Consider the following 18991-nt stretch of genomic DNA (forward strand, 5'->3'; position numbering starts at 1 on the left):
ATTGGCCACATACCAGCTAAACCTTCACAATTTCAGGTAATATTTTCACTATACACGTTCATGGGCCCCTAGCAGGCGCCATTATGTGTATTGTTTGTGGCGTTTGACTATAAATGTTGTTTTTTAACGTTACAAAACGGTTGACGCTTTGCATTTTACGTAACATGTAACTAGATCGTTCTGAGCCCTTCTMATTTCTGTCTTATGTCATACAGCTGAGATCAAATTTGTCTGTAAATGTTCCATGTAAACAACATTTACTGTGAAATTTCGGGCATCCATGTTGAAAACAAGGTTGTGTGGGAAAAAAATGGGGGTATGTGGGCAATGCAGTGAACTGAGCTCATGGTGGCGGAGTATTGATGCAGACATGATAACGTGACCTTTATGCAAGCTTATTGTATATCTGACTTAATGAAGTAGAATTACCCTACAAAAGGTAACGTATAAGTTGGATATATAAGGGTGAGCAATCATTTGTAATTTATATAGTCTATTTTTAGGCMGTGGCTACAGAAACTGAGTTTTCGCCCACGCCTCGTCCTCCTCTAAGGAAAATATAATGTTACTTATTTTGTGTGTGAGAGAAATATCACAGATTAAGTTTATTTTTTGTGGGGGGTCTTATTACGCTATAGACAAGTTACATTATAACAAATATTGTAGAAACTTCTTTGATGCGGCAGGTAGCCTAGTGGTTAGAGTGTTGTGCCAGTAACTGAAAGGTTGCTAGATCGAATCCCWGACCTGACKAGGTCAAAATCTTTCGCTCTGCCCCTGAACAAAGCAGTTAACCCACTGTTCCTAGGCCATCATTGTAAATAAGAATTTGTTCTTAACTGACTTGCCTAGTTCAATAAAATGTTATATAATATTGTAAATCAATTAGAAAAATAGACATTTTTTAAATTGTATTTTTCCTTAAAGCTAATGATCGGGATCATTTTCTGCGCATGCGTTTTATCTAATATAGCTGCTGCTAAGTGTCAGTATATCCATAATCTTTGTTAACGCTGAGCTAACCAACGTCTTTTTYGGTTATTAAACAACTAATTGAACAACGTTGGTCCAATTACTTGAATTCCATTTAGGTCAGGTTTTTTTGTGAGCCCAACCTGTGGTTTCTTTAGAGAGAAATCAGATCATTCACGAGAGAAATTAAGTCAAGTTTTAATCCCGCATGTRAAGATGTGGACCTGACAGGACAATGGAATATTTTCCATGTTTTGTCAATTTAACATTGAAAATTTTTCRCCGAGGGAATTTCCATGATTAAAAAGCTCTCATCATTCTGAACCATGATGATGTAGCCTATGTCTCTGCCTTATTTCTGAACAGCTGAAATAAAAACCCTGCATCTATTTGAACAAACATTCCAAAACAAACAGTGCATTTGAAAAGTTTACAGACCCCTTGACTTTTTCCATATTTTGTTATGCTACAGCCTTATTCTAAAATTGATTAAATTGTTTTTCCCACTCATCAATCTACACACAATACCCCATAATGACAAAGAAAAAACAACTGAAATATCACATAAGTATTCAGACCCTTTACGCAGTACTTTGTAGAAGCACCTTTCAGCGATTACAGCCTTGAGTCTTCTTGGGTATGACGCTACAAGCTTGGCACACCCGTATTTAGGGAGTTTCACCCATTCTTCTCTGCAAATCCTCTCAAGTTATGTCAGGTTGGATGGGAAGCGTCGCTGCACAGCTATTTTCAGGTCTCTCCAGAGATGTTAGATCGGGTTCAAGTCCGGGCTCTGGCTGGGGCACTCAATGACATTCAGAGACTTGTCCCGAAGCCACTCCTGCGTTGTCTTGGCAGTGCGCTTAGGGTCGTTGTCCTGTTGGAAGGTGAACCTTCGCCCCAGTCTGAGGTCCTTAGCGCTCTGGAGCAGGTTTTCATCAATGATCTCTATACTTTGCTCCGTATATCTTTCCCTCAAGCCTGACTAGTCTCCCAGTCCCTGCCTCTGTAAAACATCCCCATACAGGGGTGGGCAACTCCAGTCCTCGAGGGCCTGATTGGCATCACACTTTTTCTCCAAACCTAGCCAACACAGCTGATTAATCAAATTACATTCTAAACTGAAGATCATGATTAGGTAATTATTAGAGACTGGTGTGTTAGCTGGGGCAAAACTCTGACACCAATCCAGCCCTCGAGGACTGGAATTGCAAACCCCTGCATAGCATGATGATGCCACCACCATGCTTTACCGTACAGATTGTGCCAGGTTTATTCCAGACGTGACTCTTGTCATTCAGGCCAAAGAGTTCAATCTTGGTTTCATCAGACCAGAGAATCTTGTTTCTCATGGTCAGAGTCCTTTAGGTGCCTTTTGGCAAACTCCAAGCGGGCTGTCATGTGACTTTTACTGAGGAGTGGCTTTCGTCTGGCCACTCTACCATAAAGGCCTGATTGGTGGAGTGTTGCAGAGATGGTTATCCTTCTGGAAGGTTCTCCCATCTCCACAGAGGAACTCTGGAGCTCTGTCAATGACCATTAGATTCTTGGTCACCTCCCTGACCAAGGCCCTTCTCCCACGATTGCTCAGTTTGGCCGGGCAGACAGCTCTAGGAAGAGTCTTGGTGGTTCCAAACTTCTTCTATTTATGAATGATAGWGGCCACTGTGTGCTTGGGGACATTCAATGCTGCATACATTTTTTGGCACCCTTCCCCAGATCTGTGCCGACACAATCCTGTCTCGGTGCTTTACGGACAATTGCTTTGACCTCATGGCTTGGTCTTTGCTCTGACATGCATTGTCAACTGTGGGACCTTATATAGACAGGTGTGTGCCTTTCCAAATCATGTCCAATCAATTGAATTTACCACAGGTGGACACCAATCAAGTTGTAGAAAACAACTCAAGGATGATGAATGTAAACAATATGCACCTGAGCTCAATTTCGAGTCTCATAGCAAAGGTTCTGAATACTTATGTAAATTAGGTATTTCTGTTTTAAATTTTTTTATACATTTGCTAACATTTCTACAAACCTGTTTTCACTTTGTCATTATGGTGTACTGTGTGTATGTAACCGATGTGAAATGGCTAGCTAGTTAGCGGTGGTGCGCATTTAATAGTGCTTCAATCGGTGACGTCACTCGCTCTGAGACCTTGAAGTAGTTGTTCCCCTTGCTCTGCAAGGGCCGCAGCTTTTGTGGCGCGATGGGTAATGATGCTTCGTGGGAGGCAGTTGTTGATGTGTGCAGAGGGTCCCTGGTTCGAGCCCAGGTAGAGGCGAGGAGAGGGACGGAAGCTATACTGTTACATCTAGATTGATGAGGATTTTTTTTTTTTTTTTATCCATTTTAAAATAAGGCTGTAACGTACATTTTTTGGGGGAAAAGCCAAGGGTTCTAAATACTTACCTGGTAAAATAACAGATAAATATAAATAAAAAAATATATAACTTTCCGAATGCATTGTATTTGAAAATACATGTATTTTAATTAAATCAATTAAAAAGTATTTTATTMTCCTAAAAATAATTAGTAATAGTGTTTTGTAATTTTTGCCCATTCCTGTGTGTTCCTCTGTTTCCTGATTGAGTATAGTAACAGTTGAATTTGCATACACGTAGGCTACAGTAAGTGTGAAGGTCTGTGTGTGAAAGTGAACAAATGCATGTGTTGTACTTGCATCTACACTCTTAAAAATAAAGGTGCAAGTTGGAACCTAATAAGGTTCTTGAGAGCGATAGCATAGGGGAACCTTCAGAGTCTCTAAAGAACCATAAAAAAAATCACAAACCAGAAACATTTTGTCACTCCAGGACCGGAATTCAATCGCCTTATTTGCATATTTCCCAGGGTGCCTTTCGAGTGAATTTTAGAATTGCCAGAACTACCCATGTTTGTTGGTTGTTGCATTCTTTAATTTTCACCAAATGAGATCATATCTGAATATGTTGTCATTCAAATTAAATTATTGAAGACAATAGAATACATTTTTCATAAGGCCTTATTTTGAGGGCCTAGTTTTACCCTAATACAGTGGCCTAAAACTCATAGTTTACAGGCCACATAAGGCCTGCAAGTCACATTATGCTGCATTGCAAAGTAATTAGGGTTGTGACAATACCAGTATCGCAATATATATATATTCAAAAAAAGAATGAAAACACGAAGCAGACCTAACTCTTTGGTCGATTCCCACGGGGGACAAGTACAGAAAAAAGTATGTAAATGTATGCACTCACTACTGTAAGTTGGATAAGAACGCCTGCTAAAATGTAAAAATGTTTTTTTTGTAGCAGCCGCACCACATTATGGAGAGGAGGTTGCTGGAAGCCAACCTGTTGCAAGGCAGGCTGAACAATCGAGGCGTGAAACTTACTGGTAAAGAAGGCGAGGTTGGATCTCTGGAGATGTGTTCTTGTCAGCAGCTAGACTATTATATTGTCTGTGAGGGTAATGACTCAGGATCTGAGAAATAGAGCTGGGACAATACCATTATCGCAATACCGGTTATTATAATGGAACGGAAACAAAACACGAAGCGGAATTAACTTCTTTAGGAAAACAGCCCTAAWGTTGGAAACAAACATCATTATGTTGTTATCCAGTCACATTTATTTTCCAAGCTATAGCACAATATTTTACATACAGCAGGTTTTTAAAGGACCGAATAGTTAGGTCTGCTTCGTGTGAATCATCTCTAGACCCATAGATACAACCTCACCTTCCATACCTGTCAGTGAATCATCAAATTTGCCATAGGAAAAATATTTCGATACTGGTATCATCACAGCCATACTGAGAACTTTCACCCTTTTTATTTCAGTAATGCTCAAAGTTACTGCTGATGGGCTCACATAAAGGTACGATGGAGGAAAGTAGGAACTGTAAACAAGACCAGTGTGTGTCACTATATGTTGCACACTAAGCTGAGTTCTGTCTCTGCCCCTGCAGCAGACAGTGGGAAGGGGCTCCAGGTGCTGCTGTGGAATGGGAGGCTGATGCAGGTGCATAGTGACTCTAGCTGTGTGGTTCCCTGCATCTCAGCATGAGCGGATCATCAGGGAGCTCCAGCGAATTCCTCCGCTGCCATGACAATTTGCTCTGCGTCCACACCACAGTGCTGTCCATCAGCAGGAGGACCATGCCATTGTTCAATCATGCTGCCATGGCCACTGAGGGTTCTGCCTACTCACCTGTGTAGTCTGAGAGGGAGGGGCCAGAGAGGGAGGGGCTAGAGAAGAAGGTGGACCTCCAGTTGGAGAGCTCAAAGACACGAAAGAGGTAGAACATGATACATCCACCTCTTCTTCATCCCTGTTGGAGGATGAGGAGGCAGGCGCTGTCAACCTGTTGGCCAGCACAGAGCTCTGTCCCCTGGACAAGCTGGTGACAGAACAGGGCCGACCCGCCTAGAAGTACTAGAGAAGCCTTCCAGAGCCCCAGCACAGACAGCCAGGTATTGAGTACCCTCAGCTAAAACTGCTGACTGATTCACTATGCACAACCTGATACTGGGCACATCTATAATGTTGCCTAGTCACTACTCCTACCTATATGTAAATAGCTACCTCGTACCCCTGCACATCAACTCGGTACTGGTACTCCCTGTATATATCCATGTTATTTTTTTACATTTTTCCCACTTAGACTTTTATTTATACAACACAAAAACCACCACACCCGATATACACCATGTTATTTTTGACTCATTGTTATTCACTGTGTATTTATTCCTTGTCACTTTTTATTTTACTCTGCATTGTTGGAAAAGGACCCATATGTAAGTATTTTACTGTTTGTCTACACTGGTTGTTTATGAAGCATGTGAAAAATACAATTTGATTTGAGCTGTATGCTGAAAATGCAGTAATGTAAAACTGATGATTATACAAACCAAAACTAAGTACAACATGCATGGTTCAACCATAAATATGATTACATCTGTTGATTTGTCAGGGAAAGTACCCAAAAATTCCAGTCCACGAAAACGATCTACCCTGACATTAAAATCAGCGTTTCACCCACTTCCTGGTTGTGAGAGGAGAAGCGTGACCATCAGGGGTGTGTTTTGCCTGACAGACTCCAGACCTCACGGTCACAACTGTTTATATATTAAGGTTTTGTCTATCAGATATGAATCTTGTGGAGTATATGTATTAAACATTCGATTGAGAGTTGTTGAGTTGACAAGAAAAACTGTGCCATAAACTAAATGATCATTGATATAAAATATATACTTTATTATACTGATATGACAACAAAAAAAAAAGAAATCTTTACATGATGCGTTTGGATAGACATTTTACATACAAAATTGAATATAAAAATAAAATCATGATTCAATCATCAAAATATGGCTTCTCATTTAGCAGCAAATTAATAACACTATCACTCTAACGCRACATTTCAACAGAAAACGATAGTATGACGTGAAAATATGTACGTAAACATTCAGGTTGGGCAGTTTTGTTATTGTTAGCAGAAAGGTCATGGGGATTGGTCAGGGGTGAGAGGTTAGAGGTGAAATGTGAGGTTCATGCTCTCTCCTGCATTAATCCGTACTACCCGGGTCTGTTGCTGGGAGTCCTGCGTTCCTGCAGTAATTTTATAGGTACCTGGAGACACCTCAATGTGGAAATCCTCAGGTGATGACTGTGCCTGTAGAAACACAGGCATAGCTTAGTATCTCAACCACAGGAGTATGACAAGAAATGCCATTTCAAATGGCATGTTTTTGTTGACTTTCCCATTTGAATATATGGGCTCTGCCCTACAATTCTAAATGTACAATATGGCTTTATGACAGCTTGTTGCACTGAAAGGCTGTAACTTTGCCTCACATGTTTCCTGGTCTGCAGTGAGGTCCCTGGGTGTTGGTGAGATTGAGAATGGTATCTACACACATGGGTTCTCTCATTTTCCATAGGCTCTGTCTCCGACATGTAAAAGTTCTGTAATACAAACATATTTATCTAGCACTGACAAAAGCATGCACAAAGTAAGGGCAGTAGAATTGGTTTGGAGCACATACCTTGCATTGATATGTTGTCTGTGCCATGAATTCAGCTATGGTCTCAAAAGCATMATCCAGGCTTGTGTGGGCTGAGTCTCCCTGAACCTGAATATGGACAGTTGGACATCAAAGTGGCAATCAGCAGTAGAAACAATAACAAAGAGCTATAGATGCAAGGACTCACCACCGATGCTACCAAATGTATAGTTTAACCATGTTGAGTCTATACAGTGTTTTAGATTTACTTTGTTTACAAACATTGGAGTTAAACAAACTTATATTATAAGGGGCGGCAGGTAGCCTAGTGGTTAGAGCATTGGGCCAGTAACCAAAAGGTTGTTAGATCGAATCCCCGAGCTGACATGGTCAAAATCTGTCGTTCTGCCCCTGAACAAGGCAGTTAACCCACTGTTCATAAGCCTTCATTGTAAATAGGAATTTGTTGTTAACTGACTTGCCTAGTTAAATAAATATATATTTTGGGTTCTGATAGGGTACAACAGTTGAACTAAGCTCATATAAAGTGGGAATATGTAACTTTTTGGGCAACCCGGCCAAATTCAAAATAGAAATGTGAGTTATAGATCTAACATTTTACTTGAAAGCAAGTCTAAGAAGCAGTAGATATGTTCTATGTGCGCTATTTCTATGCTTCCCGTTCTTAAATGTTTTGTACACCAGCTTCAAACAGCTGAAAATACAATATTTTGGGTTATGGAAAATATATTTCACASCGGTTTAGATGGTACAATGATTCTCTACACTATATCAGCTTATTTTGTGACAAACTGAAATTAGGCAAACAATTAGTTTTAGCAACCAGGAATGGTCAGATCAATTTCTGCATAGTGCAACTTTAAATTATATTCTTCAAGAATCAAAGGGGTACATATCCTTCATTTATTAGTCATAAAATTGATGTAGCAATTGCATGAGACAAATGAGATAAATTCCCAAAATGCCCCAGTGCTTCACATAGTACAAAGAAACCAGAGAAAACAAGATAGCTGACATAAAGGTTCCATGCGCGCAATAATACAATTATTGTGGATAATCAGATTAATATAATAGTTCGTTTAAAACGTTTCCATGCATACTTTGCATGAATAACGACGTCCCTAATAAATCTGTATACAATACATGGTACATCTGAAATCAGGCTACTGATGGGACTTTTTATAAATGCAGAAAATCGCCAACAAAACAAAYCTTCTACCACAGTGACCATGTTATATTTACTAAGACTATCTGATTCCGAGTTCGGACAAATAAAGTTTGCATGTGAGAACCATTTTTAAAATGCATACTTTCAGTGAACTCACTCCACTCGCACAGAAGGGGAAGTTTGCGGTGAGGGTGCTGGCACATGCGCATATCAAATATTCACGACTGGAACACCGACTAAAGTGTTGAGATGTCCTAATATTTCGAAAGATTAAAATACCTGGTTTTCTGTGCAATCTGCGTATGCTTACTTCGATTATGACCTTACGCCGATTAAGATAAACATAGTATGGTGTTTACATGACTAACGCCATACTCGGCCATAATAAATGTAATATCGAATTAATAGTGTGCATGTAAMTGTACTCAATTACACATAAGCCTACCTCCTCACTCACGGCGTTGTCATCCTTTGGTGTTGTACTGGGATACGGATTCGAACTAGACCAGTCTACACTCCGTCTCGAGGCTCTCTCCAGTACTTCTAGGCCGAGTCTGGCGGAGCGGAGCAGGGATAACTCCATCTGCCAGGCGTGCCTCGCTATAGGAAACAACACCGCGGGTCAAATCTCTGCTGTACCCAACCCACCGGCAAACAACCCTCGTATGACAAGAAACATATTGTAGAATAACGTAAACATAACGCTGACGTCACAATCTCCATTGCTTTGTGCACGCAGATTTGACAGAGCACGAGCAGCAAYGCAAAACAGGCAGTGAGCACTCGAGTAGATCCCTAAATTCGAGAATATGTTGAACACGAATTCCCATCCAATCATAATAATTTGTGTGGACGAGAAACAATGTATTCACAGAAAGMTACTTACCAGAAAACTTACGCCTGTTTAAATTACTTTTGCGCGCACTAAACTTGTTTTAAGATTGTCGTCACATTTCCGGTGTAGGGCACCGCCTTTATAATCTGGAATGACTAGATCCCGCTCCGTCTCTCACCAAATTAATCCTTTATTCTGGTGTAAGTGTCAAAATATTTAATTAATTCAAATCTGCTATTCAAAAATGGGCATTGCTCATGGCCCGAATCAATGTGCTGTGAAATGGTTACTTACACTGCCGGATGTAATCATGTCTTGATTAAAAATAGTTTTTCCATTAGTGACTCTTTTAGGTTGTTTTGGTAATGTAACAGAGACATCAAATACAAAAACTACGAATGTACACCTACTTCATTATAACAGAAAATCCAGGTTATTAAAATAACTTCAGTCATGACCTGCAAACTGTATTTGACTCACCCGTGGTCACAAACCAGGTCCTGCAAAACTATTTGTACAGGTTGACCTAGCCAAACACTGACACCTCATGCATCCTATTATCCTGACAGTTATTTGGTGGATTCAAGGTAGCTTGTAGATCAGCGATTCTGTCCAGGCCAATTGCAATGTCTCAAACACACCTTTATTAGCCAAATCAGATGTGTACATGCTGGTTGGAACAAGTCTCCACACCCTGTAACTACAAGGACCAAGGTTGTTGACCAGAGTGACAAAGGCATTGTTCTATGCAGCAAATCAATCCATTCTGTTCCTTTGACATATTTTACCCAACAATGTGTGAGCTAAGCTTCAGGCAACAGTTACATCTTCGACAGACCACAAGACAAGTCGATCCCATTTATACAGTTTATTCGAAAAACACTGACAGGAGCTTATGCCATCAGCACACAGGCTCCTCCCACTGCTTTGATCTTCTCCTCCGCCCGTCGGCTGAAGAACTTTGCCTTGACGATCACAGGCTGCTTGGGCAGCTTGCCTTTGCCCAGCACTTTGAAGTAGCCCTGTGGGGAGCGACAGAACCAACATTAACCAACACATCTACACACGTTTTTTTGGCCTACCTTCCCACAAAGTCTGTCCTACATGCCATTGCCATGTAGTTACTCAAGTTCAATCTGCAAAACGAGTGACCCCAAAATGACAGGCAGCAGATCTTGAAGACATACATGGCTCAAATTACCACTACCACAATCTCTATCCCCTTGATAAAACAGCACAGCAGCTACTGCCGTAATGGTGTTTCCACTAGGATCTTTTTCTCCAGCTGTAGTGGTAAAGGTAGCGGGTCGTTAATACCCATCGAAATCTGTCTGTTTGCATGGACTGCATCTCAATCCATCCGCCTATGTCGGCCTTCTGCGGTGGAAGAGATACAGCGCCGTTTGTCAGACCAGGAAACATCCCGACAATCGGTCTTCTCACAAAAACGTCTATAGCGTCTGAACAGTTTGCCCTATAAACTAATGTGACCCCCCTGGAAAGATGACTCACGAAAACTATGGCGTTCTCCGTTTTGCTCTACGACCCCCACAAGAGTCACGGGACTCGTCGGAATTCGGTACTGCTGATCTGCTAACTTCTGTCTGTAGCATCCAAACAGTTTGGGCTACACAGTAACAGGACCCCACCATCGAAAGGTGAGACTTTCACAAACATATCGGTTGTTTTGCTCTAGGACGCCCACAAGCCTCATTTGATGTTAGCCCGGTACCAGTTACATTTATAGAAGTACTTTAGTGCAATGTTCCCTCTAAGCTGCGCGTCTGCCCAGCTCCCCCAGCACAAGAAATTTCAGCCTGCGCAGAGAAGCACGAGATTTAACTTCACTCAACTTTCTAGAGTTTACCCCGTTATTTAACACTATCAACGTTTCCCTTCACTGTGGGAATTGTGATCAAATGAACACAATATTAGTCCCTTTCAATGCAACATACCGAAATGAAACTAACTATGTGGTGGCAAGGGTAGCTTTTGTTGTAGGCAGAATGCATCAGAGTAGGATTCTATTGCATTGATAACTCAGGCCCGTACTCTACAGACTGGCGCTCCATAACCAATCAGAGCTGCAGTAGGCCTATTTGCAAATAGACCATTGCCATATATGGATCTGTGCCACTCACTTTGAACTGGACTGTGTTTACAGCATGAGAGGTTGTGAGTAGATGCGCTTGTTGAGATCAAAGCAAGAGCTGCATGTAGCAACATGTGCACGTTTGTTCATATCCTTTGCTAGTTAGTGAGTTATTAGCCCTGTTATAGATAATTCTTAGTCAGCAATGGGGGAGTGATTGTAGGAAGCAATCTTTGAAAAGTGAGTCAGGTAAAATAGCTTTTTTTCCTACTTAAAGGGGCAGAGTTGTATTTTGAGACAGGCTTGAATAAGATATGTAGCTAATAGGCGGCGGGTAGCATAATCGGTTTGATTCTCTGTAATAATGGTGTGGGAATAATGATGCATTTTATTTTGTAAAGTGGTTTCTTGCATCAAACACCACAGTATAATTTCTCAGTCACCTTGYCTGAAAGACAAGTGGATAAACACTTCCATTTTTTCCATTCCACTTCCATTTTTTTTTATGGTAGGCCACTCTGGTAGGCCTGCATTATGATCAAATAGCCACAATACCTTACTTGACCACTGTTAAAAAATAACTTAACCACTGTTAAAAAAWAACTTAACAGGTACAGCCTCAGTATTCACAGTAAACGCACAGCGGAAATTGCTGAATTTTCACAACTTCAGCAGACCTGAAATTTGATCAGCGGCAGAATTTTTTTGAGGGAACATTTCTGTAGTGTCGGGGTTAAATATGGGTAAAAATACAACATTTTAATATTTCTTAGATATAGGACAGACACGTCAAAACAAACTTCTTTACAATATATATTTTTTAACTATCTGTTTCGCTATGCATGAATACGTTATTCAATGCATTTCTATGGGCTAATAGCAGCAAGGCCAAATTCAACGTCTCATTAAAAAAATTATACTTACAGCAGTCCTAAAATTCAAAATCAAATGGTCATACCAAGGATCATTTGGCTATCTTAAAACAATTCCATATGTTAGCCGGAAATATATATATTTGTAAAAAATTACATTATTTGCAGCGGGGCAAAAATATAGCAGCGGTGGGCAGCCACTGCTAAATGAATATAGGGGAAACACTGAACACAGCTCCTTTCACACCAATGTCAGTCGAAGATTCCATGCCATCAAAGCCAGCATGGCTACAACAAACTAGATTTAAAAAACAAAATATTGACACCCTTGAGCAAGCGGTCAGGAAGCCAATATGTTTCTCAACAACAGCAGGGGGCTGTCATCTGTTTAGGGATCTTATTATGGACTTTTTATAGCAGTTCATTTTGAACAACCAGCTAGTACRCAAGCAAGCTCCCAACATGCCTACATTTAAAGATAAATATTCTGTCCGATAGAGGGTAAAGGCCAAGAGCTCCCGCACAAACCTGGGCCTAGAACAGTCTAGGCTAGTTTCAGCTGATGACTGAGGTTAGGTCAGTAAAACCTGTGCTGGGGCTCAAAGCCATTTACTGTTGCTGAGTGCTGACTGCAATGGAAAATAATTTGTCCTACTTGTGGAAAAACCAACATCCTTATCAGGGGTGGCTAACCCTCCTGAAGACTACGTGAACATGTCCAGCAAGAAAAACTCATTTTAGTTTTCAGTTCACTTTATATATGGTCAATTGATTTGTTTGTAACAATGTATGACACTTGTAACGGTCCATGTGGCCGATTGACCTATGAGAGGACCAGTCGGTGAATAGGAACAGTCTTCACTCTGAGAGAACTCTAGCACACCAAGACAATGGTGTTTGTCAAGATGAGACTCTTGAGTCTCTGGCTGCATCACTCACTGTGTGGCATACTGAACCCCACCATAGCAGTCAGCCACTAACCAGGCCTATGATTACCTTAATCAGATGTGTTAGAACAGAACTGAAGAAAAGGCCTGTAGCAAAAGCCATTACAACAACTGTTTTCCATTAACTGTATGAATCAGCAACTTCCATCTGGGACCAGACATACTGTCCTGTTGGGAAGATACTTACAGCGCGCACAGCATCAATGATGGGAGCGGGGCCCTCAGGCTTCTTGGCGTAGTTGAGCCTGGTCTGCTCGCTCACCAGCGTCCACAGCTTGTCGAGGTTGACAGTGGGGCAGTGCACCGTGTTCCTTTTGAGATGGTAGTGTCTCATACCCACCTTACCAAAGTAGCCCGGGTGGCTGTGGAGGCACAGAGGAGACCAGACAGGTGATATATCAAACACATTGTGTTACATCAATTGTTACTGGTGATGAAGCTGAAAGTAAAAAGTTCAGTCTTAGGGCCTCTACACTACATTGACGGCAAACTAGGTCCAGGAGAGATACTTGTGTAGTTTAATGAGACAGATCTAGATTCAAACCTAAGAGATCTCTTTTGGCAGTAGTATGGGAGACATCTACACCCCCCCCACCTTTGAGTGTTATAGTGTAAAGACAACAGCTCTCCCACACCACATGTCCCTKCAGGAATTACCTTAGTACCAGTAAACAGCATTTTCCACAGTTAGCCAAATTGAAAATGAAAGGCTTAAAATATCCACACATTTGAGAAAAATTGCATTAGTTAAGTGTGCAACACTGCAATATGGTTTAGATGAGAAGCTCCTGTATCATTTGAATTTCTATCCTTTGTTTGTGTGTGTATATACACACACTTTGGTATTTACGGTATGCTAATAGCTGTACTCACACCAAATCCACCCTTAAAGTTGCACTAAACACAAATCACTCCGCCATTTCCTGGTTAATGAAACAAACAGTGTACCTAATTTCAGTTAATGTGACAAAATAAGACCGTTTAGTGTTGAGAATCATTGTACCATCTAAACTGCTGTGAAATATATTTCCCATAACCAAAAATTGTTTCTTTCATCTGATTGAAGCTGTTGTACAAAACCAAAAGACAGACACCAAAAAAACAAAACTTTAAGGGAAGCATAGAAATAGCGCACAYAGAAAAAAAATCTACCACTTTTTAGACTTGCTTTCAAGTCAAATGATAGATCTATAACCCACATTTGTATCCGGATTTGGGTCAGATTGCCCAAAAAGTTGCATATTGCTACTTTATAACAGTTTGCCATGATGAYAATGTAATCAACAGATGAGATCTGAAGCAGTAGGACAGCAAATCCATCAGCTATAAGTACCTGACTATTTCCTTATAGGTAAAGCATTTAATAGTAACTTTACCAGAAGCACAAAATGAAAGTGATGAGGGATGATTTCATCCCACAACCTTCAGTAATRTGAGCAAACTACTATGTATTGGACATATAGATGTGTTGGCAACAATGTATGACACTTGTAACTGCCCATGTGGGTGACTGGCCTATGAGAAGGCCAGTCGGTGAATAGGAACAGTYTTCGCTCTGAGAGAACTCTAGCACACCAAGACAACAGTGTTTGTCAAGATGAGACTCTGAGTCTCTGACAATCACTCAAACAACATTGATAATCTTTTCTTACTACTGAAGCCACCAAACAATGCAGTGTAGGCTTACTGTAAGATATGCTGAATAGTGTCACACTGAACCAGACAAGGTAAAAGTGCTCTCTCTACTCACTATTTGTCAAAGTTAATTCTGTGGTGATGCATGCCACCAGCATTACCACGACCTCCAGGATGCTTCCTGTGCTTGCCTAGGAAGAGAAACGACAGTTGTCACATCTTGTAATAACTTACATTATAAAACACACAAGTATCACCAATGCTGACTATGCTCAACTCACCGATACGACCATGTCCGTGGCTTACGTGCCCTCGGAGCTTCCTGGTCTTGGTCTTCTTGGTGGGCTGCAATACAKCATTTGAGGTTAGCAAACTAGGTAGCAACAGTCATGATTGGCCCACCAGTAGGCGACCTTTTTAGCCAAGCATGTCATGTCAACCACCAAACAGAAGACTTCACAACCTGGTCAATAATCAAATAGAAAAATATACACCTAGGCATAATGCGCTCGAGCCTCATCTTTGCTCTCCCCCTACCTTACCCCTGCCAGGTAACGTTAGCACCTAAATGACTAGTTAGCTAAAAAGCTAAGCTAGCACAACAGATATCTGGTCACAATGGCCAAGGTTGTAAGTATTACAAGACGCATATAACACATTTTACAAAGTTCCGTGACGTAATGTATGTAATTTACGCCATCGTAATCTCGCCAGTAAACGTGGTTAACTAGTTAGGTTTGAACGGCATGTATSCAACATCGGTGAGTTTTCGCCGATTTACGTTTCTTCGCCACATAATCAGTAATAGTGACATGGGAGTGGGACATTGTCTGTCACATATAATACAACTTTACAAATGTGTTTTTTTTCTACTCGCAAAACTCAGGATGGACATAGATTTAAGSCCATTTCTACAGCAGGGGTATACATGTAAGTACCTACCATCTTGGAGGATAAATTAAGAGGAACGCGAATTGGAAATCTCACGGTTTTGTACGAGATTTGCAACACGACACAACTTTCAAAGAACCTACAGCGACATCAGACGGACGGTCCGTGCTATACGGAATTCTCGGGACGTCCCTACCCCGTTGAAGTTTTTTTTTTAAATGGTTAGGTGAGGGTTATGGGACGGACAGAAGGAAAATATATGTGCGAATACAAGCTGATAAATTGAGAAGTTTATGAATATGAATTGAAACAATGCTATTCATTCCTGAATTAGACTGAATGATATCGCAGTTTGATCCCCAACCAAATCATGATCACACGAAGCTGCAGTAGGCCTATTTATTTATTAGGCTATAACAAAAATTTCTCAGATACCAGTTATCAGTAATTTKTATTGGACAATTTACATCCCAGCTAGCACATAACGTTCTGAGAACCATGTTTCTTAGCGCTTGGCGAGAGCGTAGTTGTCCTATGGTTATTTTGCATACAACCTTCCTACAACTTTCTGGGAATTCTGCAAGATAGCTGCTTCACTCTGGGCACACACTGGTTGAATCAACATTGCTTCCACATAATTTCAATTAAATTACGTTRAACCAACTTGGAATTGACGTCTCTATTCTCTCTACTCACTTGACCTCTGCTGGTCTCTATTCTCTCTACTCACTTGACCTCTGCTGGTCTCTATTCTCTCTACTCACTTGACCNCTATTCTCTCTACTCACTTGACCTCTGCTGGTCTCTATTCTCTCTACTCACTTGACCTCTGTTGGTCTCTATTCTCTCTACTCACTTGACCTCTGTTGGTCTCTATTCTCTCTACTCACTTGATCTCTGCAGGACTCGAGTGATTTGTAGCTTGTTTTTATTGTTGTCTGAATACCAGACCTGTTTGGGTTATTGCTCTGTCCATCACCGAATCTTTGCAGCAATCACAGGCAACACCTCGATGAGCAACTGCAACAGGAGATAGCCCTTTTCCACCAACTGGATCATGTACAGAACATGTACAGAACATCACCTTCATCTGCCAACCACAGTTCAGCAGTGAGCTGGTGAGCACTTCACCATATTTGTTCACTTGAACAATGCTCTTGGACCTTTTCTTGTTTGACTTAATCGGCAGATGTTCTTGGAGTATGTTTGAAATGGCCCCTTATAGCCATTTGTTGCAGAAACAGAAGGCCATCCCACTGGTTAAATCAATGTTGTTTCAAAGAAATTACACTGAACCATCGTGGAATAGACGTTGAATTGACGTCTGTGCCCAGTGGGATGTCACGTGATTCCTTCGGTGTTGTACAAACATTGTTTGTCGACACAACACGTATAAATGTGGGACCATCACTGCTGTTTAGTGGGCCTGTGTGTAATCAGAATACATTTTGTACTGTTCTTTTGTGTGGCCGGAAGCATAATGGAACTACACACTGGTGCAAAGCTATCCATTTGGAAAGRACAGTTCTTTTCAAATGGACGTCTGTTGGTTATTACGATAAGAATGTTTGATCAAATGTTACCGTTAATGTCATGCAAATAACTCCAGGCTTTTTTATTAGCTCAGGAATGATCGGGTGACAAGATGTGCTTTTTGTATTGTGCTTCTATTACCCACATAAAGTCTGGACAGAATATTAAAAGAGATTCCATAACTCAAACCTTGTTTGTCAGATTTGTCACCAGGTACAAGACCTCCTGGATTCTATAAGTCAAACCTTGTTTGACAGATTTGTCACCAGGTACAAGACCTCCTAGAATCCTTAGTCCTTACTACTAGCACCTCAGTCAAAATTCAGTTATACTGGGACGCTAGCCTTTGAACAAGGCAGATAGCCACTCTAGGTATGAAAATCTTCCCATATCAAATAATGAAGTATTATTATTTTAAAAAAAATTGTCAATAAGACTTTTTATTATAAGTTACCGGTTGGTTATTTAATTTGTCTTGTAAAAAGTTGATTAACTGAGTATACAAAACATTAAGAACATCTGCTCTTTCCATGACAGACTGACCAGGTGAATCCAGGTGAAAGCTATGATCCMTTACTGATGTCACTTGTTAAATCCACTTCAATCAGTGGAATGAAGGGGAGGAGACAGGTTAATGAAGGATTTTTAAGTCTTGAGACATGGAATGTGTATGTGTGCCATTCAGAGGGTGAATGGGCAAGACAAAAGATTTATGTGCCTTTGAACCGGGTATGGTAGTAGGTGCCAGGCTCACCGGTTTGTGTCAATAACTGTACCGCTGCTGGGTTTTTCACTCTCAACAGTTTCCCATGTGTATCACAAATGGTCCACCACCCAAAGGACATCCAGCCAACTTGACACAACTGTGGAAAGCATTGGAGTCAACATCGGTCAGCATCCCTGTGGAACGCTTTCAACACCTTGTAGAGTCCATGCACCATGTTCTTAATATTCTGTACACTGTGTATATCCAAAAGTAATGTATTTTCATCACGACAGGCCATTTTGGGTTAAAAGCTCATTTGATTTGTCTACATTGAGGTTATCTGGTCACTGAGGGAGAAAACCGGCAGGTTTTTGAGGAGTGTAGCAGTGTCTCTTTTGTARCAGTGTCTCCCAAAGCCTCAGACAATCTCCTCTTTGGCTTCCACTGCCCTCTTGAATCAGAGCTATGGTTCCCTGCTCTATCCTCAACAGGGTTGCTTTTCCTGATATGAGGACACATCACAGATCCAGAATCAGTCAGATCAGTCACACCCAGATMCAAACTCTCAGCAGAACCCACAGGAACAGGTCTAGAATCATCCCCGGACCCTGTGGACCAGACTTCACTCTAAGAAGGCCATGTAGTGGCTCTTCTCCAGGCCTTCTACAGATCACACCAGAACATTTGCTGTGGTCTCCTCACCAAYCCCTGGTCCAGAGGCTACCAGGCAGCCAGGGGAAGATGGACATGGGATGGTACTCAAGGCAGCAGACAGAGCTGGGTTGGGGTTGGGTCGATTTGGCCAGCTGAAGCACATGACGGTGCACAAGGCCCTTCGAGTCAGACGACGTCAAGCACAGGCCACACAGAGGAMCAGCAGGAGTTCCAGTTGATTAAACTTCCAGCACAGAGACAGCAAGACCWAGTCTAAGACCAGATACTGCTGTTTGTGTCCAAGTTAACATGTAGGTACCGACCCACAAGCTTTAAAGAGCGTAAGTATAGATTGCATGTGTGTGCTTCATSATCAATAATGGTGACAGCAGCTTGAAGATTTGATTGTCCAGCTTTTCACATTTTAACACATTACAACCAAGCTTGTGACATGCTTTTCCATCTACACCCCTACCACTCTCTGACGTGTAGGTGGATTAATATGGAACACTTTGCAGTGCACTGCAAACTCACATGTACAAAACCAGGGTTGTGTTCATTAGGCACAAAATGCAAGAAAAATAGTGAGCTACTGCCTGAACCAATTAGGAACACTTGTTTTTGTTTTCTGTTGCGAAATGTTTTTCAAAGGTGTGCCCTAATGAATACAAT

The 18991-nt window shown here is 41.2% G+C and overlaps 2 protein-coding genes and 2 non-coding genes across 4 annotated transcripts; all 4 read right to left on the reverse strand.

The window, feature by feature from the left end:
* Positions 1 to 6342: 6342 nt before the first annotated feature.
* On the reverse strand, positions 6343 to 9131 carry LOC111971951 (A-kinase-interacting protein 1). The gene is made up of 5 exons (XM_023998742.2): positions 9041 to 9131; positions 8600 to 8754; positions 7008 to 7094; positions 6817 to 6927; positions 6343 to 6634 (listed from the first exon to the last, which is right to left on the reverse strand). The coding sequence occupies exons 2-5, from the start codon at positions 8735 to 8737 to the stop codon at positions 6491 to 6493; spliced, it is 480 nt and encodes a 159-aa protein (XP_023854510.1). The 5' UTR covers positions 8738 to 8754; positions 9041 to 9131; the 3' UTR covers positions 6343 to 6490.
* A 711-nt stretch (positions 9132 to 9842) lies between these two features.
* Positions 9843 to 15217, reverse strand: LOC111971956 (large ribosomal subunit protein uL15). The gene is made up of 4 exons (XM_023998750.2): positions 14817 to 15217; positions 14651 to 14726; positions 13088 to 13262; positions 9843 to 10011 (listed from the first exon to the last, which is right to left on the reverse strand). Exons 2-4 carry the CDS (start codon positions 14680 to 14682, stop codon positions 9883 to 9885), a joined length of 336 nt encoding a protein of 111 aa, XP_023854518.1. The 5' UTR covers positions 14683 to 14726; positions 14817 to 15217; the 3' UTR covers positions 9843 to 9882.
* LOC111972428 (small nucleolar RNA SNORA3/SNORA45 family) lies at positions 12748 to 12879 on the reverse strand. The gene has a single exon (XR_002878451.1). It is a non-coding gene; the product is annotated as a small nucleolar RNA SNORA3/SNORA45 family (small nucleolar RNA).
* Positions 14387 to 14517, reverse strand: LOC111972426 (small nucleolar RNA SNORA3/SNORA45 family). The gene has a single exon (XR_002878449.1). It is a non-coding gene; the product is annotated as a small nucleolar RNA SNORA3/SNORA45 family (small nucleolar RNA).
* Positions 15218 to 18991: the final 3774 nt, after the last annotated feature.

This window comes from Salvelinus sp. IW2-2015, linkage group LG13 (assembly GCF_002910315.2).
Source record: "Salvelinus sp. IW2-2015 linkage group LG13, ASM291031v2, whole genome shotgun sequence".
NCBI lineage: Eukaryota > Metazoa > Chordata > Actinopteri > Salmoniformes > Salmonidae > Salvelinus > Salvelinus sp. IW2-2015.